This window comes from Lutra lutra, chromosome 1, assembly GCF_902655055.1.
Source record: "Lutra lutra chromosome 1, mLutLut1.2, whole genome shotgun sequence".
Classification (NCBI taxonomy): Eukaryota; Metazoa; Chordata; class Mammalia; order Carnivora; family Mustelidae; genus Lutra; species Lutra lutra.
The window spans coordinates 135454380-135481271 of NC_062278.1; the positions used below are offsets into that span (position 1 = coordinate 135454380).

A 26892-nucleotide genomic window follows, 5' to 3' on the forward strand; every position below is an offset into this window, starting at 1 on the left:
GGGTCCGGGGACGCTTCACTTGAATAGGCAATATCGGAAGAAACACAAAAGCAAGTAAGTGAGCCTTCTGGGTGGCTTTCTGGGGAAGGAAATGTCAAGCAAATTGTCAGTCAGGTAAAGGCCCTGGGCAGGGGTAGGGGAGGGCTGGTTGATGAGTTTGAAACCAGTGTTTCTGGAGAGGGTCAGGGAGGGTGTTATGCCCTGAGGCTGGAGACCAAGCATTGCTTTGTTCTCTGGAAGTCTCCTGGAATCATCCTGGTTAACCTCGAAATGTCCCAGAAATTCTAAATGACATCTCCCAGAGTGCCTGCCTCTTGAACCTGAAAGTCATATAACTCCTACCCCACTCCACCCCGATGTGGGATTGGGAAGATACGGCCCAATCCAGCAATTCTAACTGCTGTCATCGGGACACTACGTTGGGCTGTGAAGAACAGTCACATATAACTATGTCGCCTCTGACTCCGAATGTCTTCAGGGAAAATGCTCACACACACACACACACACACACACACACACACACTGAGCTCAAGCTCTGGAAGAAGCAACTGAATCAAAAGGAAAAACATTTTTTTCCATGAGATGTTTAAGTTCACATTCTAAGATCAAAATCAAAGTAGAAACAATGAGTAATTCATTTCAGAAATTCCCCAATGGCAGTCCCCCCACCCACCCCACACCCCACTCCTGGTTACCGGGCAACCTAGCAGTTCTGCAGCAAGGAGAAGAAATGCACCTCGCCATGATGGTTGGTCACCCTTAATTGGCTACGCCAGCCAGAAGCCCAGGAACTCTGAGCATGCTGGATTCCCTCCTCTCTCCCATCTATATCACCCCCTTGAATCTCATGGCTTCAGACACCGTCCCTGTGCAGCTTTACCATCAGCAGGCCAGACCTCTCCCCCAGCCCCCAGCCATTGCATATTCCGCTGCCTACCCGTCACCTCCCCTTAACTACCTACACGACATCTCGAACTTCACATGGCCCAACCAGCCGCTGTCCTACATCTCCTTCTACCAACTCCTGCCCTTCCTCTTGTTGGGTAAGGGTAACTTTGTTCTTCCAACCACCAGACCCAAAACTTGAAATCACCCTGGACTCTTCTTTCTCTTTACACTGGATAGCATATGTCCAGAAGCTGACTGCTCCTCCCCACCTCCGCTTTGGTCCATGTCTTCATTATTTCTCGCTGCAACAGCACCTGAGTTGGTCTCCCTGCTCCTCCCTTCTGTTCCCCCAATGTGATCCCGAAACGGCAGCCAGAGTGATCTCGTTCAAATCTAAGTCAGTTGTGTCTGTCCTCCACTCACAACACTCCAAGGGTTCCTATCTCATGCAGAGTAAAGAGGACAAGTCCAAATCCCTACAATACCCTCCGAGACCCTCCATGACCCCCCCTCACCTCTTAACCCCCTTACCATTCTCATCCTGTTTTCCACCACACTCTGCCCTCCTCACTCCGTTCCTGCCACACAGGTTCTCTGCTGCTCCTGGAAAGGCTCAGCACATGTTCGCTGTGGGATCTTTGCCTTTGCTATCCCCTGACCCCAATGCTCGTCCCCACATTGCTGCCTGGCCTTCTCCTTCCACGGAATTGAACTCCTCTGTGAAATCTTCTCTCACCACTCAGTGTCTGTTGTCAACCCCCAGTGCATGCTCCCCAGCCCCTTGCCCTGTTTTATTTTTCTCCTGAGCCCTTACCAGCACCTGGCCCACTGCATTTTTCAATTAATTATCTGTCTGTCTGTCCCACTAGAATGTAAACTCCAGTCTGAAGGACAAATTTTGGTGTTTTATTACTGCTGCACTCCCAGTCCCCGAATAGTTTTGGCACATAGTAGGTGCTCATTAAAATCGGTTGGTTGAATGAAGGTTTTATAACTGAAGAACACACCACTCCTTCCCTGATTTCCCCACTTAGTGACCATGTATAGGAGGCATTCGGATGCTCTTGTGAGCAGGAGGGGCTTAAGTGTAAGAGCATCTCCCCCCAGCTTCCCTCATTCTCAGAAGGATGAGGACAGCGGTCCTCAAGAAGGAGGGAGAGTCCAGCCTGACTTCCCAGATCACTTGTGGGAGGCTGAGGGTGCAAACAGACAGCTAGCTGTTTGCGTCTATGTCCCAGGTTACAGCCTTCCTGAAATCGGGAGGGAACATTCTTGACTGCCCCTGTGGGTGAGGAAAGAAGTCTTCCTATCTGCGAGATTCAAATTGCAACTCCTGGGGCGTTCCTGTTTGGGTTTGGTCCTGGCGGTGACGGTGTTTACTTTGCCCCAGAGTTGTGTTCTGTGGGATTGTGCAAAGTCTGGGAACAGTGAGGGCATTAGGACCAGGAGCGAGGCGCACGCTTGGCTCCCGATGTGTCTGGCAGAGGGCTCTCAGCTGAGCTCGGAGCTATGTGTGAAAGGAAATCAGGCGCTGCCTGCGGCTTCACATCTGTTGATCTGACCTGACTTGAAGTGTCCAAAGGAGGACGACTGTCAGCTCTGATGGAATGAGGACCTACCAGCTCCCCTCAAGACATCGCATAGCAACCTGACCATTCATGTGAGCGCATGTGGTGGGGGGGAGACGAAACACATGAGACCAAACACCTGAGCAGAATGGAATAATTTTTTCCCCCAAGGAGATAAAGAGGGTAAAAGGGGCAAAACGATTCCATTTGAAGACCCCGTGAATGGGCTTTCAGAAGGCAATTACAGAAATCCACTCAGAGAGGGAGGAACCAGTGTGGGACCTGGGTCCCGTGGCTTCCTGATTGTGAGTAGTCAGTCCTGCACATGCTGTTGGCAAATGCCAGATGGAAAAAAAGGAGCAGGTTAAGTGACCAGCGAGAAACTTCCAGGTGGATCTAGGAAGCCAGGTTCTCCTGCAAGCCTGAAGGAACCTGGAGCTGGAGGAGGACGCAAACTTGAATATGACCTGTTGCACTTGGCAAGTTCCAGCAACATGCTCCTAAGGAAGCGATGCCGGCATGGACCGAGCAGACTGCCATTCCTGCTGCTCTTGCTGATGCTGGGGTGCGTGCTGCTGATGGTGGCCGTGCTGCTCCCTCCCCCGCATGCCCCACACCCTGCGGTCACAGCCCAGGCCACCCAGCGCAGCCCAGATGCTGGGTATCGCCTGGACTTTGGGGAATCCCAGGAATGGGTGCTGGAGGCCGAGGATGAGGGCCAAGAGTACAGCCCCCTGGAGGGCCTGCCCCCCTTTATCTCTCTGAGGGAGGATCAGCTCCTGGTGGCCGTGGCCTCACCCAGGGCCAGAAGGAACAAGACCCAGAGCAGGAGAGGTGGCAGCTACCGGCTCATCAAACAGCCAAGCAGAAGGCAGGATGAAGAGGCTCCTCCAGAGAGAGACTGGGCCGCGGAGGAGGAAGATGGGGCAGCATCTGAAGATGAGCTGACCCCACGCAGCCTGGAGGAGGCGTTCAGTGCCCGTATCCCCCTGCAGAGGGCGCTGCCTGAGGTACGGCATCCACTGTAAGTAAGGTCCTGGCTTTCCCTTCCCCCCGCTCCCGAGGCCTTATCTGCAGACTCAGAGACGCCAATGTTCTCCATTCTGCCTCCACTGTCCTTAGGGCAGTAATTCCCAAGATGTGGTCCCTGGACTGGGTGGCAGAAGCATCACCTGGGGACTTGTTAGTAATGGGCGGTCTCAGACCACATCCCAGATGCAGGGAGTGAGAAACTCTGGGTAGGTCCGGTGATTTAACCAGCCCTCCAGGTGTGAAAAGGAGGAGCTCTTACTGCTCTTCCCCACTCCGGTGCTAGTCCTTCTGTCTCGGGATTATCAGGTCAAACAGCTTTATCCATTCAACACAGAGTGAGCATGGGGCAAACGTTCTCCAGCCCACTTTCCACCTCTAACACTCTGCCTCCATGCATTTGGATATTATGGTTGTTGCTATTGTTTGCTTTCCTTTTGGGTCAAATTAACAATTGAAACTAACATTTCTGTGACTCCTGCCAGGTGCCTGATTTTAATCTAAGAGCTGTTCATATATTAGTCCTTACAACTCTGTCAGATGAGTGAGAGGATTACCTTCAGACTGATTTTATAGGTATGAAAACAAGGCACAGAGAAGTCAAGTAACTTGCCCACAGTCACACAGCCAGCAGTTACCAAAGCAGAGACTGGAATCCAAGAAGCTCCAGTCTCCCTGGACTGCCACCTCATGCCACCCTCCTTTGTTTACTAGACTCGGGACACAGTCCCAGTCCTCAAGGGCTAGACTGCTGTGCTGCGGCAGCCTAGCCTGGCAACCTAGCCTGGCCGCACCCTAGGAGGCAAGCTGGGAAGTGTGACAACATGCAGGCTGGACCCAGGGAGATGCTGAGCTTGCCTTGTGCATCCCCTGTCCTCCCCCACCATCACCATGGCAGGCTGCAGGAGAGGGCTCTGGTCCAGCAGCCAGGGCCAAGGTGGCTCGTTAGCTCTGGGAAGTTCCTTCTCTGAAGCCACCTCACTTCCTAGAGCCCAGCGAGTTTCCCACCAAGCAAACACAAGTTCTGACCCTCCCTGGGTGGGCAGGTCTACGTAGAGCTGCAGTCAAGAGCAAGGCGATGTGCTCCTCTGAGCCCAGGGGTGGGCAGCGGCAGGGGGATGGGGAGGTGGTGGCTTCCTGGCAGCCTGACTGGCCAGCATCAACCTCGGGGCATGCAAATACAGGTCCATGCGTGAGACAGTGGCTCCTTACTTTGCGCGTGTGCCTGCCTCACTCATCTTATCCATCCCAACCCTGCTGCTCCAGCTTCAGGTCTTTGCTTAAAAAGCTCTTTTCGGGAAACTTCCAGACCCAGCCAGGCCCACCCCAGTGTGATTTTGTGCTCTCAGAAGTTTGAATTCATCACACTCACTACAACCAAAACTAAGTGGTCCCTGACGTTTGCTCAATGCTCAGGTCCCTGCCTTGCAGACAGAAAGAAATGAGGGCTGAATGAATGAATATATAGTTTTCAAATTCTTTGCATACGTTTTTGCTTTGGCATAGTGCAAGGAGTGTCTTCATCTTGCCAATAAGAAACATTGCCTTAAACAAGAAGGTCTCTGGCTACCCACAGGTGTGTGTGTGTGTGTGTGTGTGGACTTTATGGAAATGCACTGTGCATACGCATATCTGTGGGTGCCTTGTATATATGTGTTTGTGCATGTGTGTGTTTCGTGTAGTAAGTACATTACATGTCTGTTGTGTTGGACATACATACATATCCTGCGTGTGTCGTGTTATGCTGTGCACAGGTATGAGTTGTGTGGTGTGGAGTCACACATGCACGTGTCCATGTTCTTATGTGTGTGCATGTTGATATATGAAGGGGCATATCTGGTACATTTGTGATTATGTGTGTTTTGCACATAGTGTGACATGCATTATGCAGGGACATGTTGTGACTGGGGTTTCGTTTTGTGTGTGTATTTGTAGCACACGCGTGAGTAGACACTGTGTGATGACTGCGTTACGTGTGCAGATGTGCTTGTGTGGGTGTGCGGGTTGCATGTGTTGCACATGTGTCGTATCAACCTGTTCTCTGAGTTGTACCTGTGTATGTGCGTTATGTACTAGTCATGTGGTGTGAAGTGCATGAGTATTGTGTGTGTGTGTGTGTGTGTGTGTGTGTGTGTGATGCAAGTCTGGGTGAATTTTGCAGAGTGTGTGTTGTGCACCTGTAGGTGGCGTGTATGTGGGTGTGGGGTGTACACATGTCTGTTATGAGGTACTGCTTATTTTGCAAGTTTGCAGGTACGTGTGTGCATTGAATGTGTTGCATACATGTTGTAAGTGTGTCAGGCGAGTTGTACGTGTGTGTGCAAGTGTGTTGCGTGTGCTATGCTTGGGATGTGAAGAGCATGTGTGTGTTGTTCGCATGATGTGGTATGAGTGCGGGTACGGTTTGTGTCACGTGTGCAATGTTCACTGACGCGTGTGTGTGGGAGCCTCTTGTGGGCGCCTCTTCAAGCCAGAGTAACCCACTGGTCTCAGTTTGTCTGGGACTTTCCAGACTGGGAAACCCCACAGTCCAAGGCAAACCCCCTCGCCCAGCTTGCCTTGGTTCTCCCAGGCCCGCCATCAGCTCCGTGTGGAGGTGTGTGGCGCCCTCTGCTGGCTCAGCTCCCCCATGCAGGCTGTGCAGCCAGGGCCTTGGCCCCCAGCCTCTCTGTCCTCTCCCCTCTGCCCCTCAGGTGCTGCTGTCTCCCCCTCCTGCCCCTCTCAGGACCCACAAGGGATTCTCTGCAAAGTGAGGCAACCAGGGGGACGGGACCCTCCGCCTCTCCCACTACAAAACCAGGCCCAAATCCAGCTCATAAAAAACCAGCCGTGTATGAAGGTCCTACCCCACGTGAGGCCTGCACTGCTTTTCCACCAGGCCAAGGAGAACTCTGGAAATCCCGTGCCTCTACCTTCAGCTGTAGTGTACCGAGCACCACCCGTCCCAGGGCTTCCTGCAAGCCTGTCCTGCTGGCCCCGATTCCCAGGGCTTCCTGCAAGCCTGTCCTGCTGGCCCCGATTCGTGCACCAAAATCTCCAAACCAGTCCTGGCCTTTGCTCATTCGCCCCCAAAGCCACAGGCTTTATCTGAGGACCTCTAGGGTCACTGCTGAAGGTCACGTTGAAAAGCAGCATGCAAGGAAGTCAATAATAACAAAAGGACTGAAACAGGAGGGAAAAATCGGTATAAAAAGTCAAAAGGCAGGCTCTGGAAAGAAAGGCCAAATTACAGTGAACATTTATCTGAGCACTTCCTATGTGCTGGGGATGCTGCTAAGTGGTTTTCATCCATTTAATCTTCATAAAGAACCTAAGCTAGATACTTTATCATTTCCATTTTACAGATATGAAAACTGAGGCACAGAAAAAGAAGGGACTGAGGCCAGGTTATCTGACCAGGTGTGTCTGGCACCAAAGCCATGTTCTTAACCACCACATCATACCCTCTGGGCAAGTCACTTGGGCTGGAAGCATTTCAAGTTTCTCCACCTGTAAATGAGAGAACTCACATGGGTCCACAGGGTGATAGGGAGGACGGTGTCTGTCACAGCGTCATTGGTGGCACTGAGGAGTGGGAAGCCACCTGAGCACGTGATCAGAGGGTGCTGGGGGAGCTGGGTGCCTCCCAGAGGCACTCCGGGGGAGATAGAAGGCACAGACTTGGTGCACAATACTGTTGGGAGCGCTTCAAGCATCACGCGGAACGAAGCGAATGAGACGCAGAAAAGAGGTCCGTAGCATGACATCACTGGGGGAATGTGAGCTCTGGGCACAATGACCAGTGCGTTCTTTATAAGAATGGATGAAGCTCCAGGGACTGGCCATGCTCTGGGGAGGGCAAGGGCTTGGGGCACTGGAGGGAGTAGAAGTGAATGAATACATGGATGAAGTGAAGAGGCCCAGATCGAAGACCAGGGCAGACTCAGTCCTTCAAAGCTGCTATCAAAGAGGGGGTCGGGGAGGAAGAGGCCTTGCCCATTCAGTCTGTGTGGCAGGACAGCTTTCAAGGCTCCTCCAGGCCCAGCTCTCTGATCATCCTGGCATCCGGCGTAGGGCAACCGATGGCCAGGATCAAAGAGGCTCCCGACTGAGAAAGTGCTTTGGGATCTCCTGGTCCAGGCAGTGAGCCTCAAAGCTGAGTGCACTTGGGATCACCTAGAGGTCTTGCTGAAATGCAGATTCCTGGCCTCCCTTCCTGCAGCGCCCAACTCAGTAGGTCAAGAGTGGGGCCCAAGTATTTGGTTTCTACACATTTCCTGCGTGATGCTCAAGCTGCTGATCTGCGGACACTCTATACCCAACAGGTTAGACGGAGCCGCGCTTCTCAAACATTAAAGTGTATGTAACCTCGCCCCCCAGGCCTCTGGTTAAAATGCACAGTCTAGAGTAGTAGGCCAGGGGTTCGGCCCCAGATGTGACACTTCCATCAGGCTCCTAGCTGGGACTGGGGCTGCTGGTCCACAGACCACGTGTTTGAGCAGCAAGGGGCTGTTGGGTCACGAAAGTATGTACTTGTCAGATTCCCCATATGGCTTGTTAAAAATGCAGATTTTCAGACCCCTTTGCTGGAGACTCTCCACATTTCTGAGTTGGAGTGCAGTGATCTGAATTTTTAAAAGCTGATGTTTGTTCAGGGAACCGCTGATTTGGACAGTGAATGGAGAGGGAGTAGAGTTCTGGAAGCTTCCATGGAAGAGGTGGTACTGGGATTGGAAAATAGAAAGGAGAGGCAGAGAACACAGTCCCTTTCATGACCCAGAGTTTTGTACTTAAATATAAATATCAGCTCAGCCCTACCTTGCTGTGTGCTAACTACTTGCATCAATTTGGAACTTGCATTCCTATTTTGGCCCATGTCTCCCTGGTTTTTATCCCCACAACAGTGACTAACACATATGCCCAAAGAACAGCAGACCTGAGGATGAATTCCGGCACCAGCTCTTCCTGTGGGACCCACGTGGTCACTCAACTTCTCCCTGCACAGTTTCCTCTAAAATGTAACTAAAATAACACCGTCCTGTGGGCTGTGGGTTAAATGAGATAAAATGTGTGTTGATTCCCCCCTCGGTATTCAAGTCCAAACAAAAGGTGTCCTTATCATATTTTTTTAAAAGATTTTATTTATTTATTTGACAGAAAGAGAGAGAGCGAGAGAGGGAACACAAGCAGGGGGAGTGGGAGAGGGAGAAGCAGGCTCCCCACTGAACAGGGATCCTGATACAGGGCTCAATCCCAGGATCCTGAGATAACGACCTGAGGCAAAGGCAGACAATGACTGAGCCACCCAGGCGCCCTCCTTATCCTATTGTTGAGTGTAGGGCCTGGGAATGAATTGAGAGATGGAGAAGACTAAGAGCAGGCAGCTGTGGACAGCATGTCACTGTCCTATCTCTGATCCAAGAGTTATTTTCTACCCCATGGGCTACTAAATCATCACCGACTTGGTGGCATAGTGGAATTACCTGGTAAGTGTTAAAAATTATTCATTCTGGGTCCTGCTCTCAGGGATTCTGACTTAGTTGGTCTGGAGAGAGGCCTGGCCCTCCCCAGGTGACTCTGATGCACAACCAGGGCCAAGAACCAGGGCTGCAAGGCCCCAGGTCCACAGCCAGTGGGGAGACCCTCGCAGGGGTATCCTGTCCTTTGTTCCTTCCCTCCTGCCCAGAGGCTGCTTTGGCAGCAGCTTTGTTATCAAGGAGAGGGTGGTGTTGCAGTCTACCTTCCTGTCAACCATTCCCGGCAGGCAGGGAGAGTCACCCCAGGATGTTGGCTTTGACACCTGGATGGCCAAAGAGAGAGAAGACAGTTGGCAGGCATCAGTAAGTCTGAGTGAGTGGGGTGGGTGGGCACGATCCCAGGGTGGGGGCTGCAAGGTGAGAGCAGAAGGAGCAGGCTGGGGCAGTCACCTTGGGCTGGAGCTCAGCTTACCCTCCCTCCCAACCTGGAAGGGAGGGAAGACAACCTCCCTTGTCTTAGTAGGATACTAAGTGTGGATAGTAGGAGTGCTGGTTCTGGGCCCTGGCCAGTGGAGTCCAAAGGGCATACACATGTACCAAGCTTTCTGTCCTCAAGCCCAGGGCAGTCACAGCTGGGAGCGGTGCCTCCCTGCCCTGCCCCTCAACTTCCATTCTGGATCTGTCACACTTTAGTGGGCTTATGCTGTAGACGGGCTGAAGATAACTTTCTGAGATCAAATGTGTTCACGGGAGTGCTGAAGATAACTTTCTGAGATCAAATGTGTTCACGGGAGTCCATGCAGCAAAGTCTAGCTTTGTGCTTCGGGTTAGGCTGGGGGATTAGATCAGAGGTGGTTAACTCCTCTCTTATCTTTTTAATTCTTAGGAAAACTGCTATTTCCCCTGCAAGTGTGGTCCTCAGGCCTGCAGCATTGAAAATGCAGAATTTCAGGCCCCACTCCTACCAGATGAAAATCTCTATTGTTAACGAGATCCCTAGTGGATTGATATTCATGTCAGAGTTTCAGAAACTCTGATGAGGCCAGTGGTTCACAGCCTTGCCTGCGCATTAGAATCAATTGGAGAGTTTCACAGCTCATCGCGCCCGGGCCCCACCCCAGACCAGCCAGTGAAATACAGCTTGCTGGGACTCTCCTAACTGATGCTAGTGTGCAGCTGCCCTTTGGGGTGCGCAGGAGCAGAGACCCTGGTGTTGCTGCTGGTGGTGGGCTCACAGCTGTCTGCACAGGGCCTGAGGAGCTAGGACTGCCCAGGGAGGAGGGCCGGGTGTGCAGGAGGAGGACAGGCAAGAGGCTCACAAGCCAGAGCCCCTCTGGGGCTGGGCCTTCCTGATGTCCTCCAGCAGCTGGTGTCCCCAGAGTGAGCTGGTTGTCTTCCTGGCTACTCGCCTTCTAATGTCTCACCACTAACAACCACTGTCCTGTGCTCAGGCTCCGGTCCAGAGGCCAGCAGCATCAGCACCACCTGAAGGGCAGCCTTGGGGATCCAAATCTGCGTTTAGGGATGGAGATGGGGACAGGGAAGGAAGGGGACGACAGGGGGGCGTTGACATCTGAGAGGCCCTGAGCAACCTCTCAGCTTCTGCTGCCCATCTTTGGCTTACTGCCTGTTCTATGACCTGCTACCAACTGCTGACCCTCTTTGTATGTCTGAATATCAAACTCCTTGAGATAGAGGGGCTGGAAAGTTCCCTTGGCAATGACTTGGGGAAGGTTATGCCTATTAGGGGGACAATTGCCCCAGGATGCCTTATGGGCCCTGGTCAGTGTCAGCCCATCTTTAGTCCAGGTCTGGGGAGCAGAATCAGAGTAGAGTCAAGGAGGCCTGGAGCCCTCAGGAGGAGGCTGTGAGGTTTCTGCGGGCCGCATGAAGAGAAGGGGACTATGTGCTTCTTGTGTGACTTCTCTCCAACTCTGGGGAATGATGGGTAGGCAGCCTCAGGCTCAGCTCTAGGCTCCAGCCTGTCCCATCCACCTCTCTCATTTGTAGGAAATTGTCCATCCCTCAAAGGATCACTCCCAGGTTGTGTCCCAGCCCTTCTGTCTCCAGGCCTGGCCTGGAAATTGGTATTCCCAAGATAAACCCCACCAATTACAGACAAAACGGACTGAGCACTGACTCAGTGGCCTTACCTGCCTGTTTCTTTAGATCACCAGTCTACATACTCCTTGCAAGCAAGAGCAGTGCCCACACCTTCATTTGCTGAACAAATATTTATTCAGCGACTATGAAAGGTGAGAAGGTGAGCAAGAGCCAGCCCTAAACCCAAGGGGCTTGGGAGCCCTGAGGGATGCAGGTAAGGCCCCAGATTGTTGCATCGGTGGGCTCCAGGCGGTGACACGGAAACTCATCTGAGTGGGGGACCTCCACCGATTTGGTGGAAGCTGGAGGTCAGTAACCCCCAAACAGAAAACCCAGCAGAATCCTTTCTACGCTGGCCAGGCACGGAAAGGGTGGGGGTGGTGTTGGTGGCCTAGCCAGGCCATCTGGTGCAAAGCTGTGACTCATCCTTCTCAGAATCATCGTCCAAATGCATTTTCTGAGTTCACAGGGGATCCTGGAGCTGCACACGGCGAGGGCGTGCATCTGTGTGTAAACACAGACCTTGGGCTCCTCTGATCTCGGAGCGTGAAGATATGAAGCTAACATTTATTTAGCAACCTTCTTGGGTCTGGAGGAGTCCTCTGATCCCGGCCGCACCCTTGGGCTATATGAACGCTTCAGCCTCCCTCTGTTGGCTAATTAGGGAATGTAAATGAAGCCAGGAGTCAAAGCCAAGTTGATTTGATTCCGAAGCCCTTGGTCTTTCCTTTCCCGCTGCTGCTCGGAAAGATGGACAAACGAGGGCAGGGTGAGCTCGTGGAAGTGTACTCACTGAGAGCGCGAAATATCCACCAGCTCTGTGGTTGAAGGACAAGGAAAGTAACTGCATTAGGAAAGAAGGAGAACAAGCATTTCTTCAGGGATCCTCTTTACAGCCACCTGTCCCATTTGGGGACCACTTTGCAATGCTCAAAACCAGTTTCTAGGCACCACCTCACCGATCCCCCCACCTGGAGAAGCCATGGCAGGGGTAGAGCAGGAAGAACGTGCACCCCCATTTGACAGAAAGAATCAGAAACATGCAGAGGGGGAGTGACTTGCCTGGGGCCCTTTTGCTTACTTGTTTGCTTACCTACCTACTTCATTCCCTCAGACAATTTAAAAATACATCATAAAATAGAAAATTGCTATTAATATAATATTAATCAAAATAAGGGGAAATCAATTTGGAATACCTCCCCTTCAGCTCTTTGTATGCCCAAGCTCCTTTTCACCCACAGGCCCTAGCAGAGGCTGTGACATCTGCCAGGAACCCTGTTCCCTACCCAAACCCCTTCCTTAAATGGTATCCTGGCCACCCTTCTGGTCCTGGCTTCCATACCACTGCCCAGCTTGCTGGCTCCCTGAGGGTCTCCTTGGAGCACTTGGTGTGGCTGTTAAGTAATTATTTGGTTATCAGCTTCACAGGATATAAACTCCATGACCTCAGAGACTGTCTTAGTTTGGGTTTCTCCAAAGCAGAGCCTGAGACAAGGATTCATTTTGCGCTCGATGCCAGGGAGCCCTGGTAAGGAACTAGGAATGTGAAGCAGAAAATAGACCGATTAAAGGTGTGTTCTCAAGTGTGTGCCTCAGTGGGCAACTAGGGCTCAGCCTGCTGGGGAATTTGGGAGGGGCTGTGGAACAGCCTATCCATGTTTGACCTCCTTAGGGTCAGGGTACTAATACGTCAGCTCCTTTTAGTCACAGGCTGAGGGCGGCTCCCAGGGGAGGGCAGCTCTTCAGATCAGCATGGGGAGAGCAACTCTAGCAGGCAGAGAAAGCCCTGAGGCAGTTAGAAGGCATGGTGTGGTGTACTTTAAGGATACAGCCGAAGGGGCTATGGGTGGGGCACCACAGATTCTGCTTTAAGGATCTTATCTGTTTAATTCATCTTTCAGTCCTCACAGACTTCAGGTTGTCAGGAAATATCTGCTAAATGATTGGATGGAAAGAGGGAATGTTAGGATCAAAGAGAAAATTAGGACGAAGGTAGGCAATCCATAGAACCCTCTCAATGACTAAATATCCTGGTTCCTTACTCTGAGCTTCCTGGTGGCCAGACTGAAAAAGGAAACACCATAGATATCATGATCCTTATTTATTGCTCATGAGGAGACAACTTCCGAAAGGAATTCAGGCAGCCCTTCACACTATCCGGTAGAGTGGTTGTTTAGAGATCGTTATATTTTACAAAGATAAGCATAAATACAATACACATGTAAATTACATTTTTTCAAAGATAGCTATAAAAGGGCCGCTGTCTGTGGAATGCCTATAATTACTCTTCCATTCTCACAACAGGCCCAGAGGTAAATATTATTCAGACTTCAGATGAGGAAACTAAGGCTTGTAAATATTGAGTATATTACCCAAAGGGTTAGGAAACAGGGTGAAGATTGTAATATAAATTTGATTCTGAAGTCTAAGCTCTTTAACCTTTTCTTAAGGACACACATGCATGAACGCAAGCACATACAAGTGCGTTGTGTGCGCGCACACGCGCACACACACACACACACACACACACACACACACACTTGTGCTTTCTCAGTGCTTGAATTCTATGGACTCGGGGTGAGAAAAGACCTGTCCTTTTGGAAGGCATGACTGTGTTCTGCCCTCAGGTGACAGACTTCAATCCTTATAAAACTGCAGCCACGAGAATGCCATATGCAGGCCTCCCTGTCCCCATGCATCTCTCCTGAGTTGCAAAACAGCCAGCCCCCGAGCCACTGCCCTAGTAATGTTTTTGGTTTCATTTGTACCCATTGAATTTACTGAGGCATGATTTATTCTCACAGCCACTGGAGGCCCCAATCCTAGACACTTGGATTTCCCTACTCTCCCAACCTCAAAGGAATTAGGACACGACAGAAATTTTGAACCTGTTTGTGAGCAGGTCTAGAGCAATCTTGAGTGCAGAGTGGAAATTCTCGAAGTCAGGTGAGGTAGGGGAGCAAAGCGCCACCAGGGCTTGAGGAGAGAGGAGGGTGAAAGCGGAGAGGGGCACCAGGGGTGGAATCCCTCCGCAGAGCCTCAGCCCTGGGGCCTCTGTTACCCCCCCCCAAACCTTACCGGGCGGGTTGGGGTTCCACTTTGGACATGTTATGTGAGCAGCCCTGAAAGCAGCCTGGAAAAGTGCACATAAAATTCATGATTTCATTCGTCTTAGGGATTCTTCTAAGGACAGTCACCCATTTAGGGACTTCTTCTGAAGTCTGCAGGAATTTCTCTTAAAAACTAGTGTGAGATGTGAAAACTGGCAAAGTTCGAATAAAGCCTGTACTTGAGCTGATAGTACTTGAACTGAGTTAGAGTCCCGATTCTGCTCGTGGGGGATGGTTATGCAATCTATCGTCCCTGGGCAAAGCTGCCTGAAGATAACACAGGAACTCTCTGGACTATTTTTGCAACTTCTTGCTAGTCTTAAACTATTTCAAAATAAAAGTTCTAAATTGTAAAAAAAAAAAAAAAAAAAAAAAAAAGTCCTAGAAAGAGCATCACTTTCCCTAAAGATTCTAGGATATAGCTTCTCTGATGGTGACAATTCTCATGCAGAGCAAACCTCCCATTTTCCTTTGGCTACTGGGAAGCTCAAACTTAAAATTCATTCTGGAAACTCCAAGGCCCTTATGGCCTATATGTTTATGTTCTTTCTTTAGATGTTGAATTTCTGTTCTTTCTTTTTCAAGATTTATTTATTCATTTGAGAGAAAGAGAGGGCACTGGCATGGGGAGGGGCAGCGAGAGAGGGAGAGGATCTCAAGCAGACTCCTCGTTGAGCTCAGAGCCACACGCAGGGCTCGAGCTCACCACCCTGAGATCATGACCTGAGCTGAAATCAAGAATCGGCTGCTCAATTGACTGAGCCACCAGGCATCCCTTGACTTTCTATTCTTACTTATATTCCCATCCTCCTGACTTTTCATCCTTACTTTTTTTTTTAAGATTTTATTTATTTGACACAGAGAGATAGTGAGAGAGAGAGCAAAAGCAGGGGAAACGGTAGGCAGGCAGGCAGAAGGAGAGGAAGGCTCCCCGCTGAGCAAGGAGCCCCATGTGGGGCTTGATCCCAGACCTTAGGATCATGACCTGAGCCGAAGGCAGAGGCTTAACTAACTGAGCCACTCGGGTGCCCCCATCCTTACTTTTATATTACCATTATTTTATTGTGCATTGTCCTTGGGAATGACTTCAAATCCTTTATGGAAAGAAATAGTGCATTATAGTGCATTAATATATTAACTGATAAAATAATTGACAGCTGGTTTGTGAGATGTTCGTATGTTTTGTTTTTTTTTTGTTTGTTTTTAGTTTTTTTAAATCTAGAATTTCTGTTTTACTGTTACCTTAAAGCACTTACCTTGTATTACCCCTCCACCCCCTGATGTAGGATTTTTACGTGGAGTCACGCAGGTGTCCTGCATATTGAGAGGCTCAGCCTTGGTTAGGATTGTACTGGACAGTGCCTTTCCCTCCGGCTGGGCCAGCCTTAATCCTGCAGTCTGTCGGCAGACAGTTCTACCATCACAATTGCCTTTCAGTATTGGAGTTTGAGGTCCTTGAGCCAACCCCTCATCAAATGCAAATCGGGAGGGACATTCAGAAGCTACCTAGAAAAAAAAGTGCCTTTTGTGAACAATTGTGAGCCACACACTGCTCTCAGCATCCGATTGTTATTATAAGTCCTTCCACTCAGAACTCTCCCCAGATGCAATGCAAATACAGAGTTTCTTACTCATCTGCAAAGGAAAGAGGGAACTGGGCAGGATCCTCGCAAAGGTGGTACCTCCCACTCCTACATCTCCAGCAGCAAACCCCCAGAGGGGAAACAGCCCAGGAGCTCAAAGCTCTGCTACTTACCAGTACTGGGAGTTTTGATAAGTCTTGACCACTTTCTGACCCTCAGTTTCCTTATCCATAAAATGGGGCTAAGAGCCCAAACCAAAAACTTATTTCAGTGTAAACAAGCAGTAATATGTTTGAGGACCTAGCACAGTATCTGGCATATCGTTGGCACTCACAAATGTTCCCTCCTTCCCTCCTTCAAGAACACTAATAATGCTTAACATTTATGATGTGACAGGTGCTGTGCTAGATTATACAGATACAAAAATAAAGAAAACTGTGTTTCTGCCCTTAAACGAAGGAGAAGGCATGCTCACAGGACACTCACTATGTCCCTCATCCTCTTTAGGCTCTATGAGGTTGGTGATGTCATTCATTCCCATTTTATAGGTTAGAACAGTCGTTTGCAGGGAAGAGTGCCAGTATCTCTCAACTGCTATGAGAGAGGCGTTGCTCTTGGGATTTGAGGATTGGGAGACAGCAGACAGCGTTACTGTGAGGACATGATGGGTTCGCTTTCCATGGAAATTTCAAGCAAATCCAGAGAGTTCATTGGGGGCAGGGGAGCTATCTGATTAAAGCAGCCCCAGCCAGGGCCAAGGGAGTGCGTTAGAGGAGGTTCAGTGCTCCTTTTGGTCTTCTCTTCCTATGGCTCCCTGCTCCTCTTCTCTGCAGGTGTCTGCAGCAGCACCATGGAGACAGCCTGCCCACCGCCAGCATCATCCTCTGTTTCCACGACGAGGCCTGGTCCACCCTCCTGAGGACCGTGCAGAGCATCCTTGACACAGTGCCCAGGGCCTTTCTGAAGGAGATCATCTTGGTGGACGACCTCAGTCAGCAAGGTGGCTATGGGTACCTCCTGGCTCCTCGGGTGGGCTGAGACCTTGGGAGGGGCGAGAGGGAGTTCCACGCAAAGATTAGGGTTTAGAGCCTGCAGAGTCAAGGTTCCCAGAAGCGTATCTCCAGGTGATGATCAGGTGCAGGTAACTCATTAGTGAAAAGCCCCAGGGGCACCCAGTAAGGCAGTTGCAGGGAGAAGACAGAGAAGACAAAGCAGCCAATCAAGACAAGGAGGTTCTGGTGAGGATCTCAGGAGGGGCACTCCAGCCTGATTCCAGCGGGGTCCCTCCCAGTCCCAGCATCTCCAATATGCTTCTTCCCCAGACACTCAGGAATCACAGCCGGGTGGCCATTCCTAAGGTCTCACTGCCTCCTAGACACTGAGTGAAGCACTTGACATGTATGAGTCCCCAAATCATTCTCGTTTAGCCCGATCTATTCATTTTCCAGCCGAGGAAACTGAGGCCTGGAGAAGAGAATTGACCAGGACTGAGTCATGCCAAGGGCAGCAGAGTCAGGCCCAGAGCCCAGACTTACAGAATCTGCTCAAATGTTTCCACTAATGGGGAACTCACTCCTAGGGACCAGTCCATTGAATGGCTGAGTCACTCAGAAAAGATGGAGCCAGAAGAAGGTTCTAGGTCAGTGCTTCTCAAGCTTGAATGTACATCAGAATCGCCTGGCAGGCTTGTTAAAACACTGATTGCTAGGATCTCCCCAGAGTTTCTGGATCTGGCACTGGACGCGCCAATTTGCCTTTCTTTTTCTTTTTTAAGATATTATTTATTTGACAGAGAGGGAGAGATCATAAGTAGTCAGAGAGGCAGGCAGAGAGAGAGGGAGAAGCAGACTCCCTGCCGAGCAGAGAGCCCGATGCGGGGCTCAATTCCAGAACCCTGAGATCATGACCTGAGCCTAAGGCAGAGGCTTAACCCACTGAGCCACACAGGTGTCCCTGAATTTGCATTTCTAACAAGGTCTCAGGTGACATGCATGATGCTGGTCCATGGATGACACTTTGAGAACCACTGCTCTTCTCAGGCTTTGTTTCTGGCTCAACCAAATGGACTGTGGAGGTCCCTCCTGGCTCTGTGGGGAGAACAGACTGCTCCAGGGAAAATGAACACTTGCTGAGGTCCAAAAAACACCTTTCTGAGGGGAATGACAGAAGACAAGCTTGAGTAGCCACAGGCCTCTGTTAGGTCTTCTGTGGGTCCTCATGTGGGGAATTTGCCCAGCTCGGGCATGGCAGTGAATTGGATGAGCCAGAGGCTCTGGAAGTGCATGAGGTTACTGGGGTACATTCAGTTGCATATTAGGCAGGACCACTGAGCGGTTCCTGGGCTGGGCTAGGCTGGCTGGTGGAAGTACCCACAGTCTCTGAACTCTTGGCTGTGCCAGAGTCCTCCCAAGAGCACATCTGTGCTTCCTCCCCCATCAGCTGATGAACTGTGTTATGTCAGTGTCCTTTGGTAGCCTTCCCTTCTCCTTGTGTGTGTAGAAGCAGAGGAGCTGGGCCCTAGGGCAGTCGGGTCCTCCAATGTCCTTGGCATCTTCTTCTTATTTTATTTTATTTTTTATTTTATTATTTTATTTTATTATTTTATTTTAATTTAATTATTTTAAATCATCTCAACTTTTAAAAAATATTTATTTATTTATTTATTTATTTATTTGAGCAAGAGAGACAATGAAAACAAGAGCGGGGAGGAGGGGTAGAGGGAGAGGAAGAAGCAGACTCCCTACTGAACAGGGATCCTGAAACAGGGCTCAACCCCAGGACCCTGAGATCATGACCCAAGCAGAGGCTTAACTGACTGAGCCACCTAGGCGCCCCGCCCTCTGCATCTTCTTCCTTCCAGTTAGCCCTACTTGGGAGTGTGGCTTTTGTTCTCATAATCCAATGAGGTTGCTCTGCCTCTGGATATCACATCACATTCCAAGCAGGAAAGGAAGAAATGCAGATAGACAGAGGTCAGCCAAGTTTGTCCTTTAGAAAAAAATCAGTAAAACAATAGTTTTTCCAGAATCTTCTCACCTAGTATATTTCCACCAGAGTTAGATTATAAGGCTATTAGCAACAGCAAGAGAGTCTTGGTAGGTTAGTGCTTTTAGCGGCTCTGAACAAAATCAAGTTTCTGCTAGTACGGTAGAAGGGAAAATGAATGTTGGACAAGACAACTAGCAGTTCTCAGTACTGTGGGGTCACCGAGGGGCTGGCTCTCATACAGTCAAGTTCAGAAATTTTAATAGCTTTGCTAACAGAGCTCCTTCTCTAGGGAATGGACTTGGGACTAACAAGCTTACCAGAAAAATAATTATAAAGTAATAAATTGGCATAATATTTTGCCACCAAGAAATCCAACAGCCATTGACTGGGAATCCTTATGTCCAGTGCTCAGGACAGTTTCCTTTATAGAAAAGTCTCCCTAAGGAGCTAGCTGCATGCTACTCAGAAGACAGCTCTCCAGGGAGTCTGGTGGGGTCTTCAGGTAAGGCTGCCTGAGCTTTCCCCAGCTCCCTGGAGATGCAGCTACCAAAGTAGCAAGTCTATGTGCATTCCCATCAACACTGCCTCTGGGCTGGAGAACCAGGGAAACCCTTGTTCTTTGGCACAGTTCTGTTCAACACACATATACTGAATGCCTACCATGCGTCAGCCCTGTGCTAGGGATCAGAGCCCTGGAAATGCAGAAGGTATAATCCTTGCCCTTGAGACCTTAGTTCAGTGGACTAGGGGTGCCCCATTTCCAAGACTTCATGGACTTCTCATTGAATGCGTTATTTCTACTGTCTCCACTGGCTTGGTCATCTTGATGTATGCATGTATGTGGGTGCACACACACAGCTTTTCTTATCTTAAACACAAAGCCTAATAAACCTCTCTCTTCCTTTATCTCCTCTAGAATCATGGTTCCTAAAAGAACATCAGACTCTTGGTCTCGATTTCTCATGTCCCACTTTCTCTTCGACCCACTGCATTGTCCATCCACCCCTACCACTACAATGAAGCCACTTTGGCCAGCACCCCTGATGATCTACTGGTGGCCATATTTAATGGACCTCTGTCTTTGACCTCCTTGACCACTGTCTTAGGTCAGATTTCTTAGAAGTGGAGCCTGAGATGGGATTCATGGGCTTGTGAATTTTAGGGGATGTACTCTCAGGGGAAGCCTGTAGGAGGGTAGGGGAAGCAGGAAACATAGAGGAAGGAGCTGAACCAAGATGAGCTTTCAGATGAAGTCCAGCCATAGCCTGATCCCGTGGAGAGCTCTGCAGTGCCGACTGCATCCCAGAGTCTGTCTTGCCTCAAGGCAAGGGAGTGGGCTTTGGTAGCCCTGAGCTGGTTGGTCATTGACCCTTGGCACCTGGGACCAGGGGCGGCATTCTGCAGGACTCACTGGCACTCGCTGGTGAGGCAGTTTGATACCCAAAGGTGTGTCTCCAGAGAAGGGTGCAGACTGGTTAGCAGCAGACCTATAGCTGCTGACTACGTGCAAACCAAACCAAACCTAAAAAGGGACCCCAGGCCATCTGAGTCAGGCACCAACAGTATCTGTGTAACCTCCCTGTTGCATGCATTTAGAGAAGGTTAGCCATTTCTCCCCTCTCCTGGTTTTATGACACCGTCTCTCCTGGCTTTTACTGGAGAGAGTACTGATCCACTGCAAACTAACGAAGCAACTTATATCTTAGCAACAACCACAGTGTCATGTATCTGAGTCTTGAGACCTTGGTGCTCACCATGGCTCCCGAGAGAGAGAGACTGGCTGACAATGATCCTAGGGACAGTCATCATGATCTCATTGGCTGTGGCATCTGTGACCCCACTGACCACAACTCTGTTGATTCCAGGACAACTCAAGTCTTCTCTCAGCGAGTATGTGGCCAGGCTGGAGGGGGTGAAGTTGCTCAGAAGCAACAGGAGGCTGGGGGCCATTGGGGCCCGGATGCTGGGGGCCACCAGGGCCACTGGGGATGTGCTGGTCTTCATGGATTCCCACTGTGAGTGCCACCCGGGCTGGCTGGAGCCCCTCCTCAGCAGAATAGCTGGTGACAGGTAACTTTGTCCCTGGGTTCTGGGGGGCGGAGTTGGGGCTGGGAGAAAGAGTCTACAGTCTCCACTACTCACAGAACATCTAGCCACCATTGAACAAGTCCCCAAGGCTCCCCCATGCCAGAGCAACATGTTTCTTTGTCTTTTTCAGATGTTTGAGTTCGAGCCTTTTTGAAAGCATAGGAGGTACATTGGAAGGGAAGTTAGAGGTCCTCCAGCCTATCTGTCTTGTTTTCTAAAGACCAAAACAGGGGCCTGGAGAAACAGCTTCTTTAAGTGGCAAACACCTCTGGATAGGGTAATGTCTTACCATGGTGATCACTCCCTTCGTTGAAAAGTGAGGAATTTTAATCAGGATTATCAGATAAATTGGGAAAAATCTTTCTATTTTGCTCATAGGTACTTATTCCTAAACAGAACGTGTTAGACTCTGTGATTGCTAAACTTCCATCAAGAACCAGCGTTGGTTTTCGGGATGAGCGGTCTCCAAGGTTCTAACCAAGGCCTCAGGAATGTGAAGTCATTACACACCCCTTAGCCCCACATTTAAAAATTTTTCTTTGACCATTTCTCTGTTCTTCCCCCATCATGCTGTCATTCACTCCCCACTTCCCTGTTCTCCTCGTACAGTTCCTAAATATGTCCTGTCAACCATGTTCCTCAATCTGAATATCTCAGTAAGGAAAGCAAAACCTGGTGGCTAGCCCACCTTGGGCTCCCCCACCCAGGCATACTCCTGGGGGTTTGTGAAGGCCTATCACACAGTAGGAGCTCAACAAACAATTGTTTCTGATGATGGCCAGCCAAATAGGGCTGATGCCAGAACCAAGCCTTACGACTTCTATTTTTGCACTCCTCCCCATGGTGAAGGTTCACTCTCTCCTTTGAAGTTGGGGTTGACAACATCTGAGAAAAGCCCTTCCTGGATGAGGAGGTAGAGGAATTAGCATATTCCCCTCGATGACGTGGTTTCAAGCAATATGATGTCAATTGCTAATAGTCCAACAATTCCTTTTTAATAAAGAACAATCAGAGTTTAATTGAAATCAGGAAGGATTAGTTTTGACCAGTACTGTGATAAAGATTATCACCCACTCCTGTCTATTATTATCTCAGGAGAAAAGGAGATAGGAGATGTGTATAAATCCAGCACCAGGACGAGGACAAGCAAATACACAAACCCAACAAACGCTGACATCTTGGGTTCTGCCCTCAAAATCACAATGACCGTGTATCATTGCTGTGGGAACTAAAGTTGGTCCAGCCTATTCCCCATCTAATTCTCATCCCCATGTCACTGAAGGATGGCTTTCAGAGGGACCTGTAAGGTCATCTAGACCTATCTCACAATTTCACTGCTGAAAAGAACTGAGTTCCAGGGAGGGCAAAGGAGACCCCTCAGGGTCACACAGTCACTCAACAGCTAGGCTGTTGTCTATGCTTTTTTTATGCAGACATTTAGGAATCCAAGACTTAATATATAGACTTATGTATGTATAACCCGAATAGACCTTTTCATACAATTCTTTACTGACCCCCCCATGAGATGCCTGAGGCAGGTACTTCTGTTTCTGTTTCACAGAGAGGGATAGTGGGGTTTCACGGGGTGAAGTGATCTACGAGGGCATGCGGAGACTTTGCCACTGTGTCAGGTGTTCTAACTTTGAGTCTATTGCTCTTTTTGTTGTCTGAGTTATTTTAAGAATTGGAGAAGTTGATCAGGGAGTGACATTTACTCATTCCCTCCCTCCACCCTCGTTGTGAGACATGTGTTAAAACATTGATTAGAACGAGCCCCTCACGTCTGCTTCTCACATTGGTGCCATTTTCACAGATCTGGAGATTTCTCACTCTAGGCTGAGAGAGGAAGACTTGGCAATCCCTCAGTGTCCTCAGCTATAAATAAAATGGGGCTCCCTGAGAAACCTTCCACAGTTAAGAGGTGGGTCCATGAAATTTTCATTTCCTGGGCTCTTTCCTTCCCCTCTTTATCCAACTTCTCCCCTCCCCCTCTCCTTCCCTCTTATTCTCTTTCCCTCTCCCCCTGCCTCTCCGCCCCCCAACACGCATTCATGCACACATGGCCTCTGGTCTTATACCCCATTTTGGCTTGGCTTCCTTTTCACATCCCCTCTCTTCTATAGTTTAACCATCTTTTTGTCATCCCAAACCTCTTTCACAACTTCCTGTGTTCCCTGTTTTCTTTGGGCCCTAGTGTTCGGCTTGCAGGCCTTCATAGGTGATGGTCTGAAAGAAAAGCTAGCTCTCATGGGTTCTCATCTCTCTCTACATCCAGTGAAGCTCTGAAATCCATGGCCTGGGAGAGTGGCCCTTTCAAGGTCTTCTTTGCTCCTACAGCAGTTTTGCTCAAGTGTTTCCTCTGCCTTCCCATGGTAGCTCACCCCATGGGGAGCAAAGTTGTAGAAGCCATTGGGCCCACTTCTAACAGCTGCTGCTCTTGAAGAGAGGAAAGGGGCCCCAGATGGCTCTGAAGCTCGTGGCAAGAAACATTCTGTCCCCAGGTGAGGACCCATTGTGCAGAAGGCAAGAAATGGTCTTTAAGACCTTTCATTTAAAAGGTAAAGTGAGATGATGAGTAACAGTGTAATAAGCCATAAATCAGCTATTTCAAAGAGTCATAACTTCCTCAGCATCCTGACCAGAGGGTTCAAGTCCTGGTTCCTAGCTCTGCTTCCCTACCCCTGCCCACATAACAGGTCTATAGAGAGCCATATGTCAACTTTGTGTGAACTGGTAAGAGGATTCCCTTCCTCATTACCCTTTACTCTCATTTCTCAGAACATGTGTCATAATACATTCATTTTTTTAGAACAAGTTACTTTAATGATAACTGCCAGAAATTTTAGAATTAAGTATGCAAATTACAGTGTCTATGATATTTGAAGCATTCTCTAAGTTTGGGCAGTGCACAACCCACATAACTGTACATAGCAGCAGACAGAGTTGCTCAAAGAGCATTTTTTAGAGCAGTGTTGGAGGTGCTGATTGGTAGTTGGTTTCCGGGTAAAGTAACAAAGATGAAGATCAGGGGTAGCTGTTATTCCAGCTGCCAGCTGTCAACTGCCTTCTGCTAACTGTCAGCTCTAATAGCCAAGCCATGGAGTGAGAGTCATGGTGCTAGAAAAATGAAGGTTTCCAGTGGGAAAGGGGCAGTCCTTTGTGAAGTGCTGAAAGACAACACCCCCGAGGGGTGATACTGGCTCCACAGGCTGTCCAAGCTGTTTTCCCCTTGAATTTGATCTGGTCCTGTATCTTAGAGACATCTAGTTCATGAGGTCACATAGTGTTCAGCTAAGGCGAGGTTGCTCAATGGGGAGAAGCAAGGTAAGACAGGGAACAAACCACCTCCCATCACCCTGCCCTGCAAGGGGTTAAATGATGGAAAGCAGTCTGAGGAATCCCATGTGAATGTGTATGTGGGGAGGTGAGGAGCAACGGGGGACCAAGCTACCTCCAGCCCACAAAGGGAGCAGCCTACTTTTGGTCTCCTGCCCCAAGGAAACTCTCCAGCCCTCATCCTACCTCACACCCTTCAACATGACAGAGTCCTGAAACGGCTGACTCTCGAGTCTTGGGGGCATGCTTGAGAAGGAAGAGCTCTGGGATTAGAGCATTCAGAGACTTTTGCATCTCGATATAAGATACTTTCTGCAACACCAAGAATTTGTGTGAACTTCCAAAACAACTTTAGATATCACAGAGCAGGAGGAACAGGGAGCTGCAGGAGTAACAAAGAGGGATGAGGTAAGCTAGGGCTGACGAGTAGCCTAGGTCCGGTTGGTAAGGTTGAAGCCACAGTTACCTTTTGAAGACTTGGCCAGTGGTTTATTAGCTGAGCTTACGTTCTGCAGTCAGCCAGTCTTTGCAGACAGCTCTATGACCCCTGTTTGTCTTTGGAAACCCAGCTGCCTGACTTCCTAGAGCTAAGAAAAGCTTAAGAGAGAATCAACCTTGTACTTGCCTGAGAGTTAGAACTCAATTTGCAAGACAGAATGAAGGTGTAAGCAGTCACTTCTAGCTCCTTCCAAGTCAAACAGGGCAGCCTTGCTATTTTGCTTTAAATGTATTCCAAGAACACCAGACACATCTGTAGGTATGGAACCTGAAACTAAATATAAGACTGTTTGGGTTTTTTAAATCACTATTTTTGATTCACGAGACTGTAGTTACTCCCTAATTCAGCCGTGGGTAAGCAGCTGCTATCCTCTTTATCTCTATCCAAAAGGCACTCAGAGTGTCTCCTGATTCTTCACTTAGGTGTCTCATTAAAACAGAAGGAAAGGGAGATCTCAAACAGAAAAAGATAACATTGGATATTTGGGGTGGTATGGTTATCAACCATGATCTTTGCATAGGACTCTGAGCTTCCAGCAAAACAGAGCAAATAGAGAAAGCTAGCAGTATTCTAGAGTTCCCATTTTCTGGTCAAAAGTAATGTACAGCTTTGTCAGGAAGGACACAGCTCAAAGATCTAAGACCAGCTAGTTGTATGGATGCTTGGATACAATGTCCTTTCCTATCCCGCTGTGATTACTAAGATGGCACGAATTTGATGGGATTCTTCAGGATTCAGCCACATGGCTTCCCTGGCTCTTGACTCTGAAATTCCACAAAATGCTTTGCCAGTAGCCAAATCCATCCCATCTGCTCAGTTCACTCCCCAGTAAGTGAGGACTTGGGAGGGGGGCGGGGTGTCCTCCTTTTTCCTTTGATCTTGCTTCTCAGTTTTCTCAGATCAATTCAGGATGCCAGAAGTAGAGGGGACCCAGACAGATTAAGTTTCCTTTACCTTCCAGACGGAAGAGTGTGAAAAGGGCAGGAAAATCATATTGGGATCTTTGTTCTAAATATAAACCCCATGATTCTTCTGTCAATGTCAGCCACTTAAGGACAGATAATTGAGGCCTAGGACCAGCCTGGCCCTCTCCATGTAGCCTGGGCTACTCCAGCCTGGCCATCTGTGAGATGGAAGGAATAGAGATGGAAATCGATAGAAGTATAAACAGTGTGGCAGGCATCTCTCTGCCAGGAATCTCTCTTCTCTTCGAATGAGAACTTCCAGCACCCCCTGAGTTCAGGCCTGATCCACTTTATGGCATAGATTTTAACTTATTTTATTTTAGAGAGAGAGAGTGAGAGCGAGCAGGGAGGAAGCGGAGGGGCACAGGGAAAGGGAGAGAAAGAGAATTTTAAGCAGGCTCCTGGGTCAGCGCAGAGCCCAGTGCGGGGCTTGATCTCACGACCGACCCTGAGATCATGACCCGAGCCAAAATCAAGAGTTGGAGGCTTAACTGATGGAGCCACTCGGGCACACCATGGCATAGATTTTAGAAGTAAGAGTCATGAGAGGCCAGAAAAAAATGTGACTGAGATATTGGCTAGGAGGAGATCAGCTCCTAGTATGCCTAAGTGATGACCTGTTCGGTTAAAATGTGAGGTTTCTGACCTGTATCATTTCCCCCCATCACCCTTTCTGAAGTCATACCCCAGGCCGTGCAAGCAAAGCAAAACAAACAACAACAACAGCACAAAAGGGGGTAAAATCCAGTCACCAACAGCATCAGTAAGTGGGTAAGCAGGCAAGCCTCAGCTTGGGACTGTGGTTGGCCTGTAGACGCCGCGTGCTCATACAGGTGCCTTTATACCAGGGACGCTGCTGGAGCTTGGCAGTCCTCATTCCTCATGCCCATCAAGTTGTCTGATACAGGGAGGAAAAAGAATTGGACCCTAGAGCAGGGACCCGTGAACCTTCTGAAATTGTGCATCATATTTTGGATATGTGCATGTGATTATTTTTCTGAAGAGGAGTCCATAGTTTTCCCCTGATTCTCAAAGGGATCAAAGGCCCCCAAAGAAGTCAAGAGCCATAGTCTCAGAACGTTACAGCTGAGAAAGGCAGCTATGGGAAGTGGTTCAAATTCCCATTCTACGACTGAAGACACTGAGGCCCAGACACATGAAGCAGAGCTGAGCCTAGAATCCCACTCTCTTGTCCTTTGCTGCTGTCAACAGAGGTTTTTCAAAAAAGAAAGAGGCAGGCATGCTCTTTACTTAAATGGGCCCCTGATTCCTTATGGAA

The 26892-nt window shown here is 49.3% G+C and overlaps 1 protein-coding gene across 2 annotated transcripts in view; it reads left to right on the forward strand.

Moving 5' to 3' along the window:
- Window positions 1-2254: 2254 nt before the first annotated feature.
- Window positions 2255-26892, forward strand: part of GALNT15 (polypeptide N-acetylgalactosaminyltransferase 15) — a 42521-nt gene continuing 17883 nt past the window's right edge. Inside the window, exons 1-3 of one of the 2 annotated variants that reach the window (XM_047737516.1) lie at window positions 2255-3480; window positions 16571-16737; window positions 20591-20795. In XM_047737516.1, the coding sequence (XP_047593472.1) occupies window positions 2951-3480; window positions 16571-16737; window positions 20591-20795 (902 nt within the window). In that variant the 5' untranslated portion in view covers window positions 2255-2950. The remainder of the gene's footprint in view (window positions 3481-16570; window positions 16738-20590; window positions 20796-26892) is intronic. The other variant, XM_047737506.1, reaches the window with a different exon arrangement.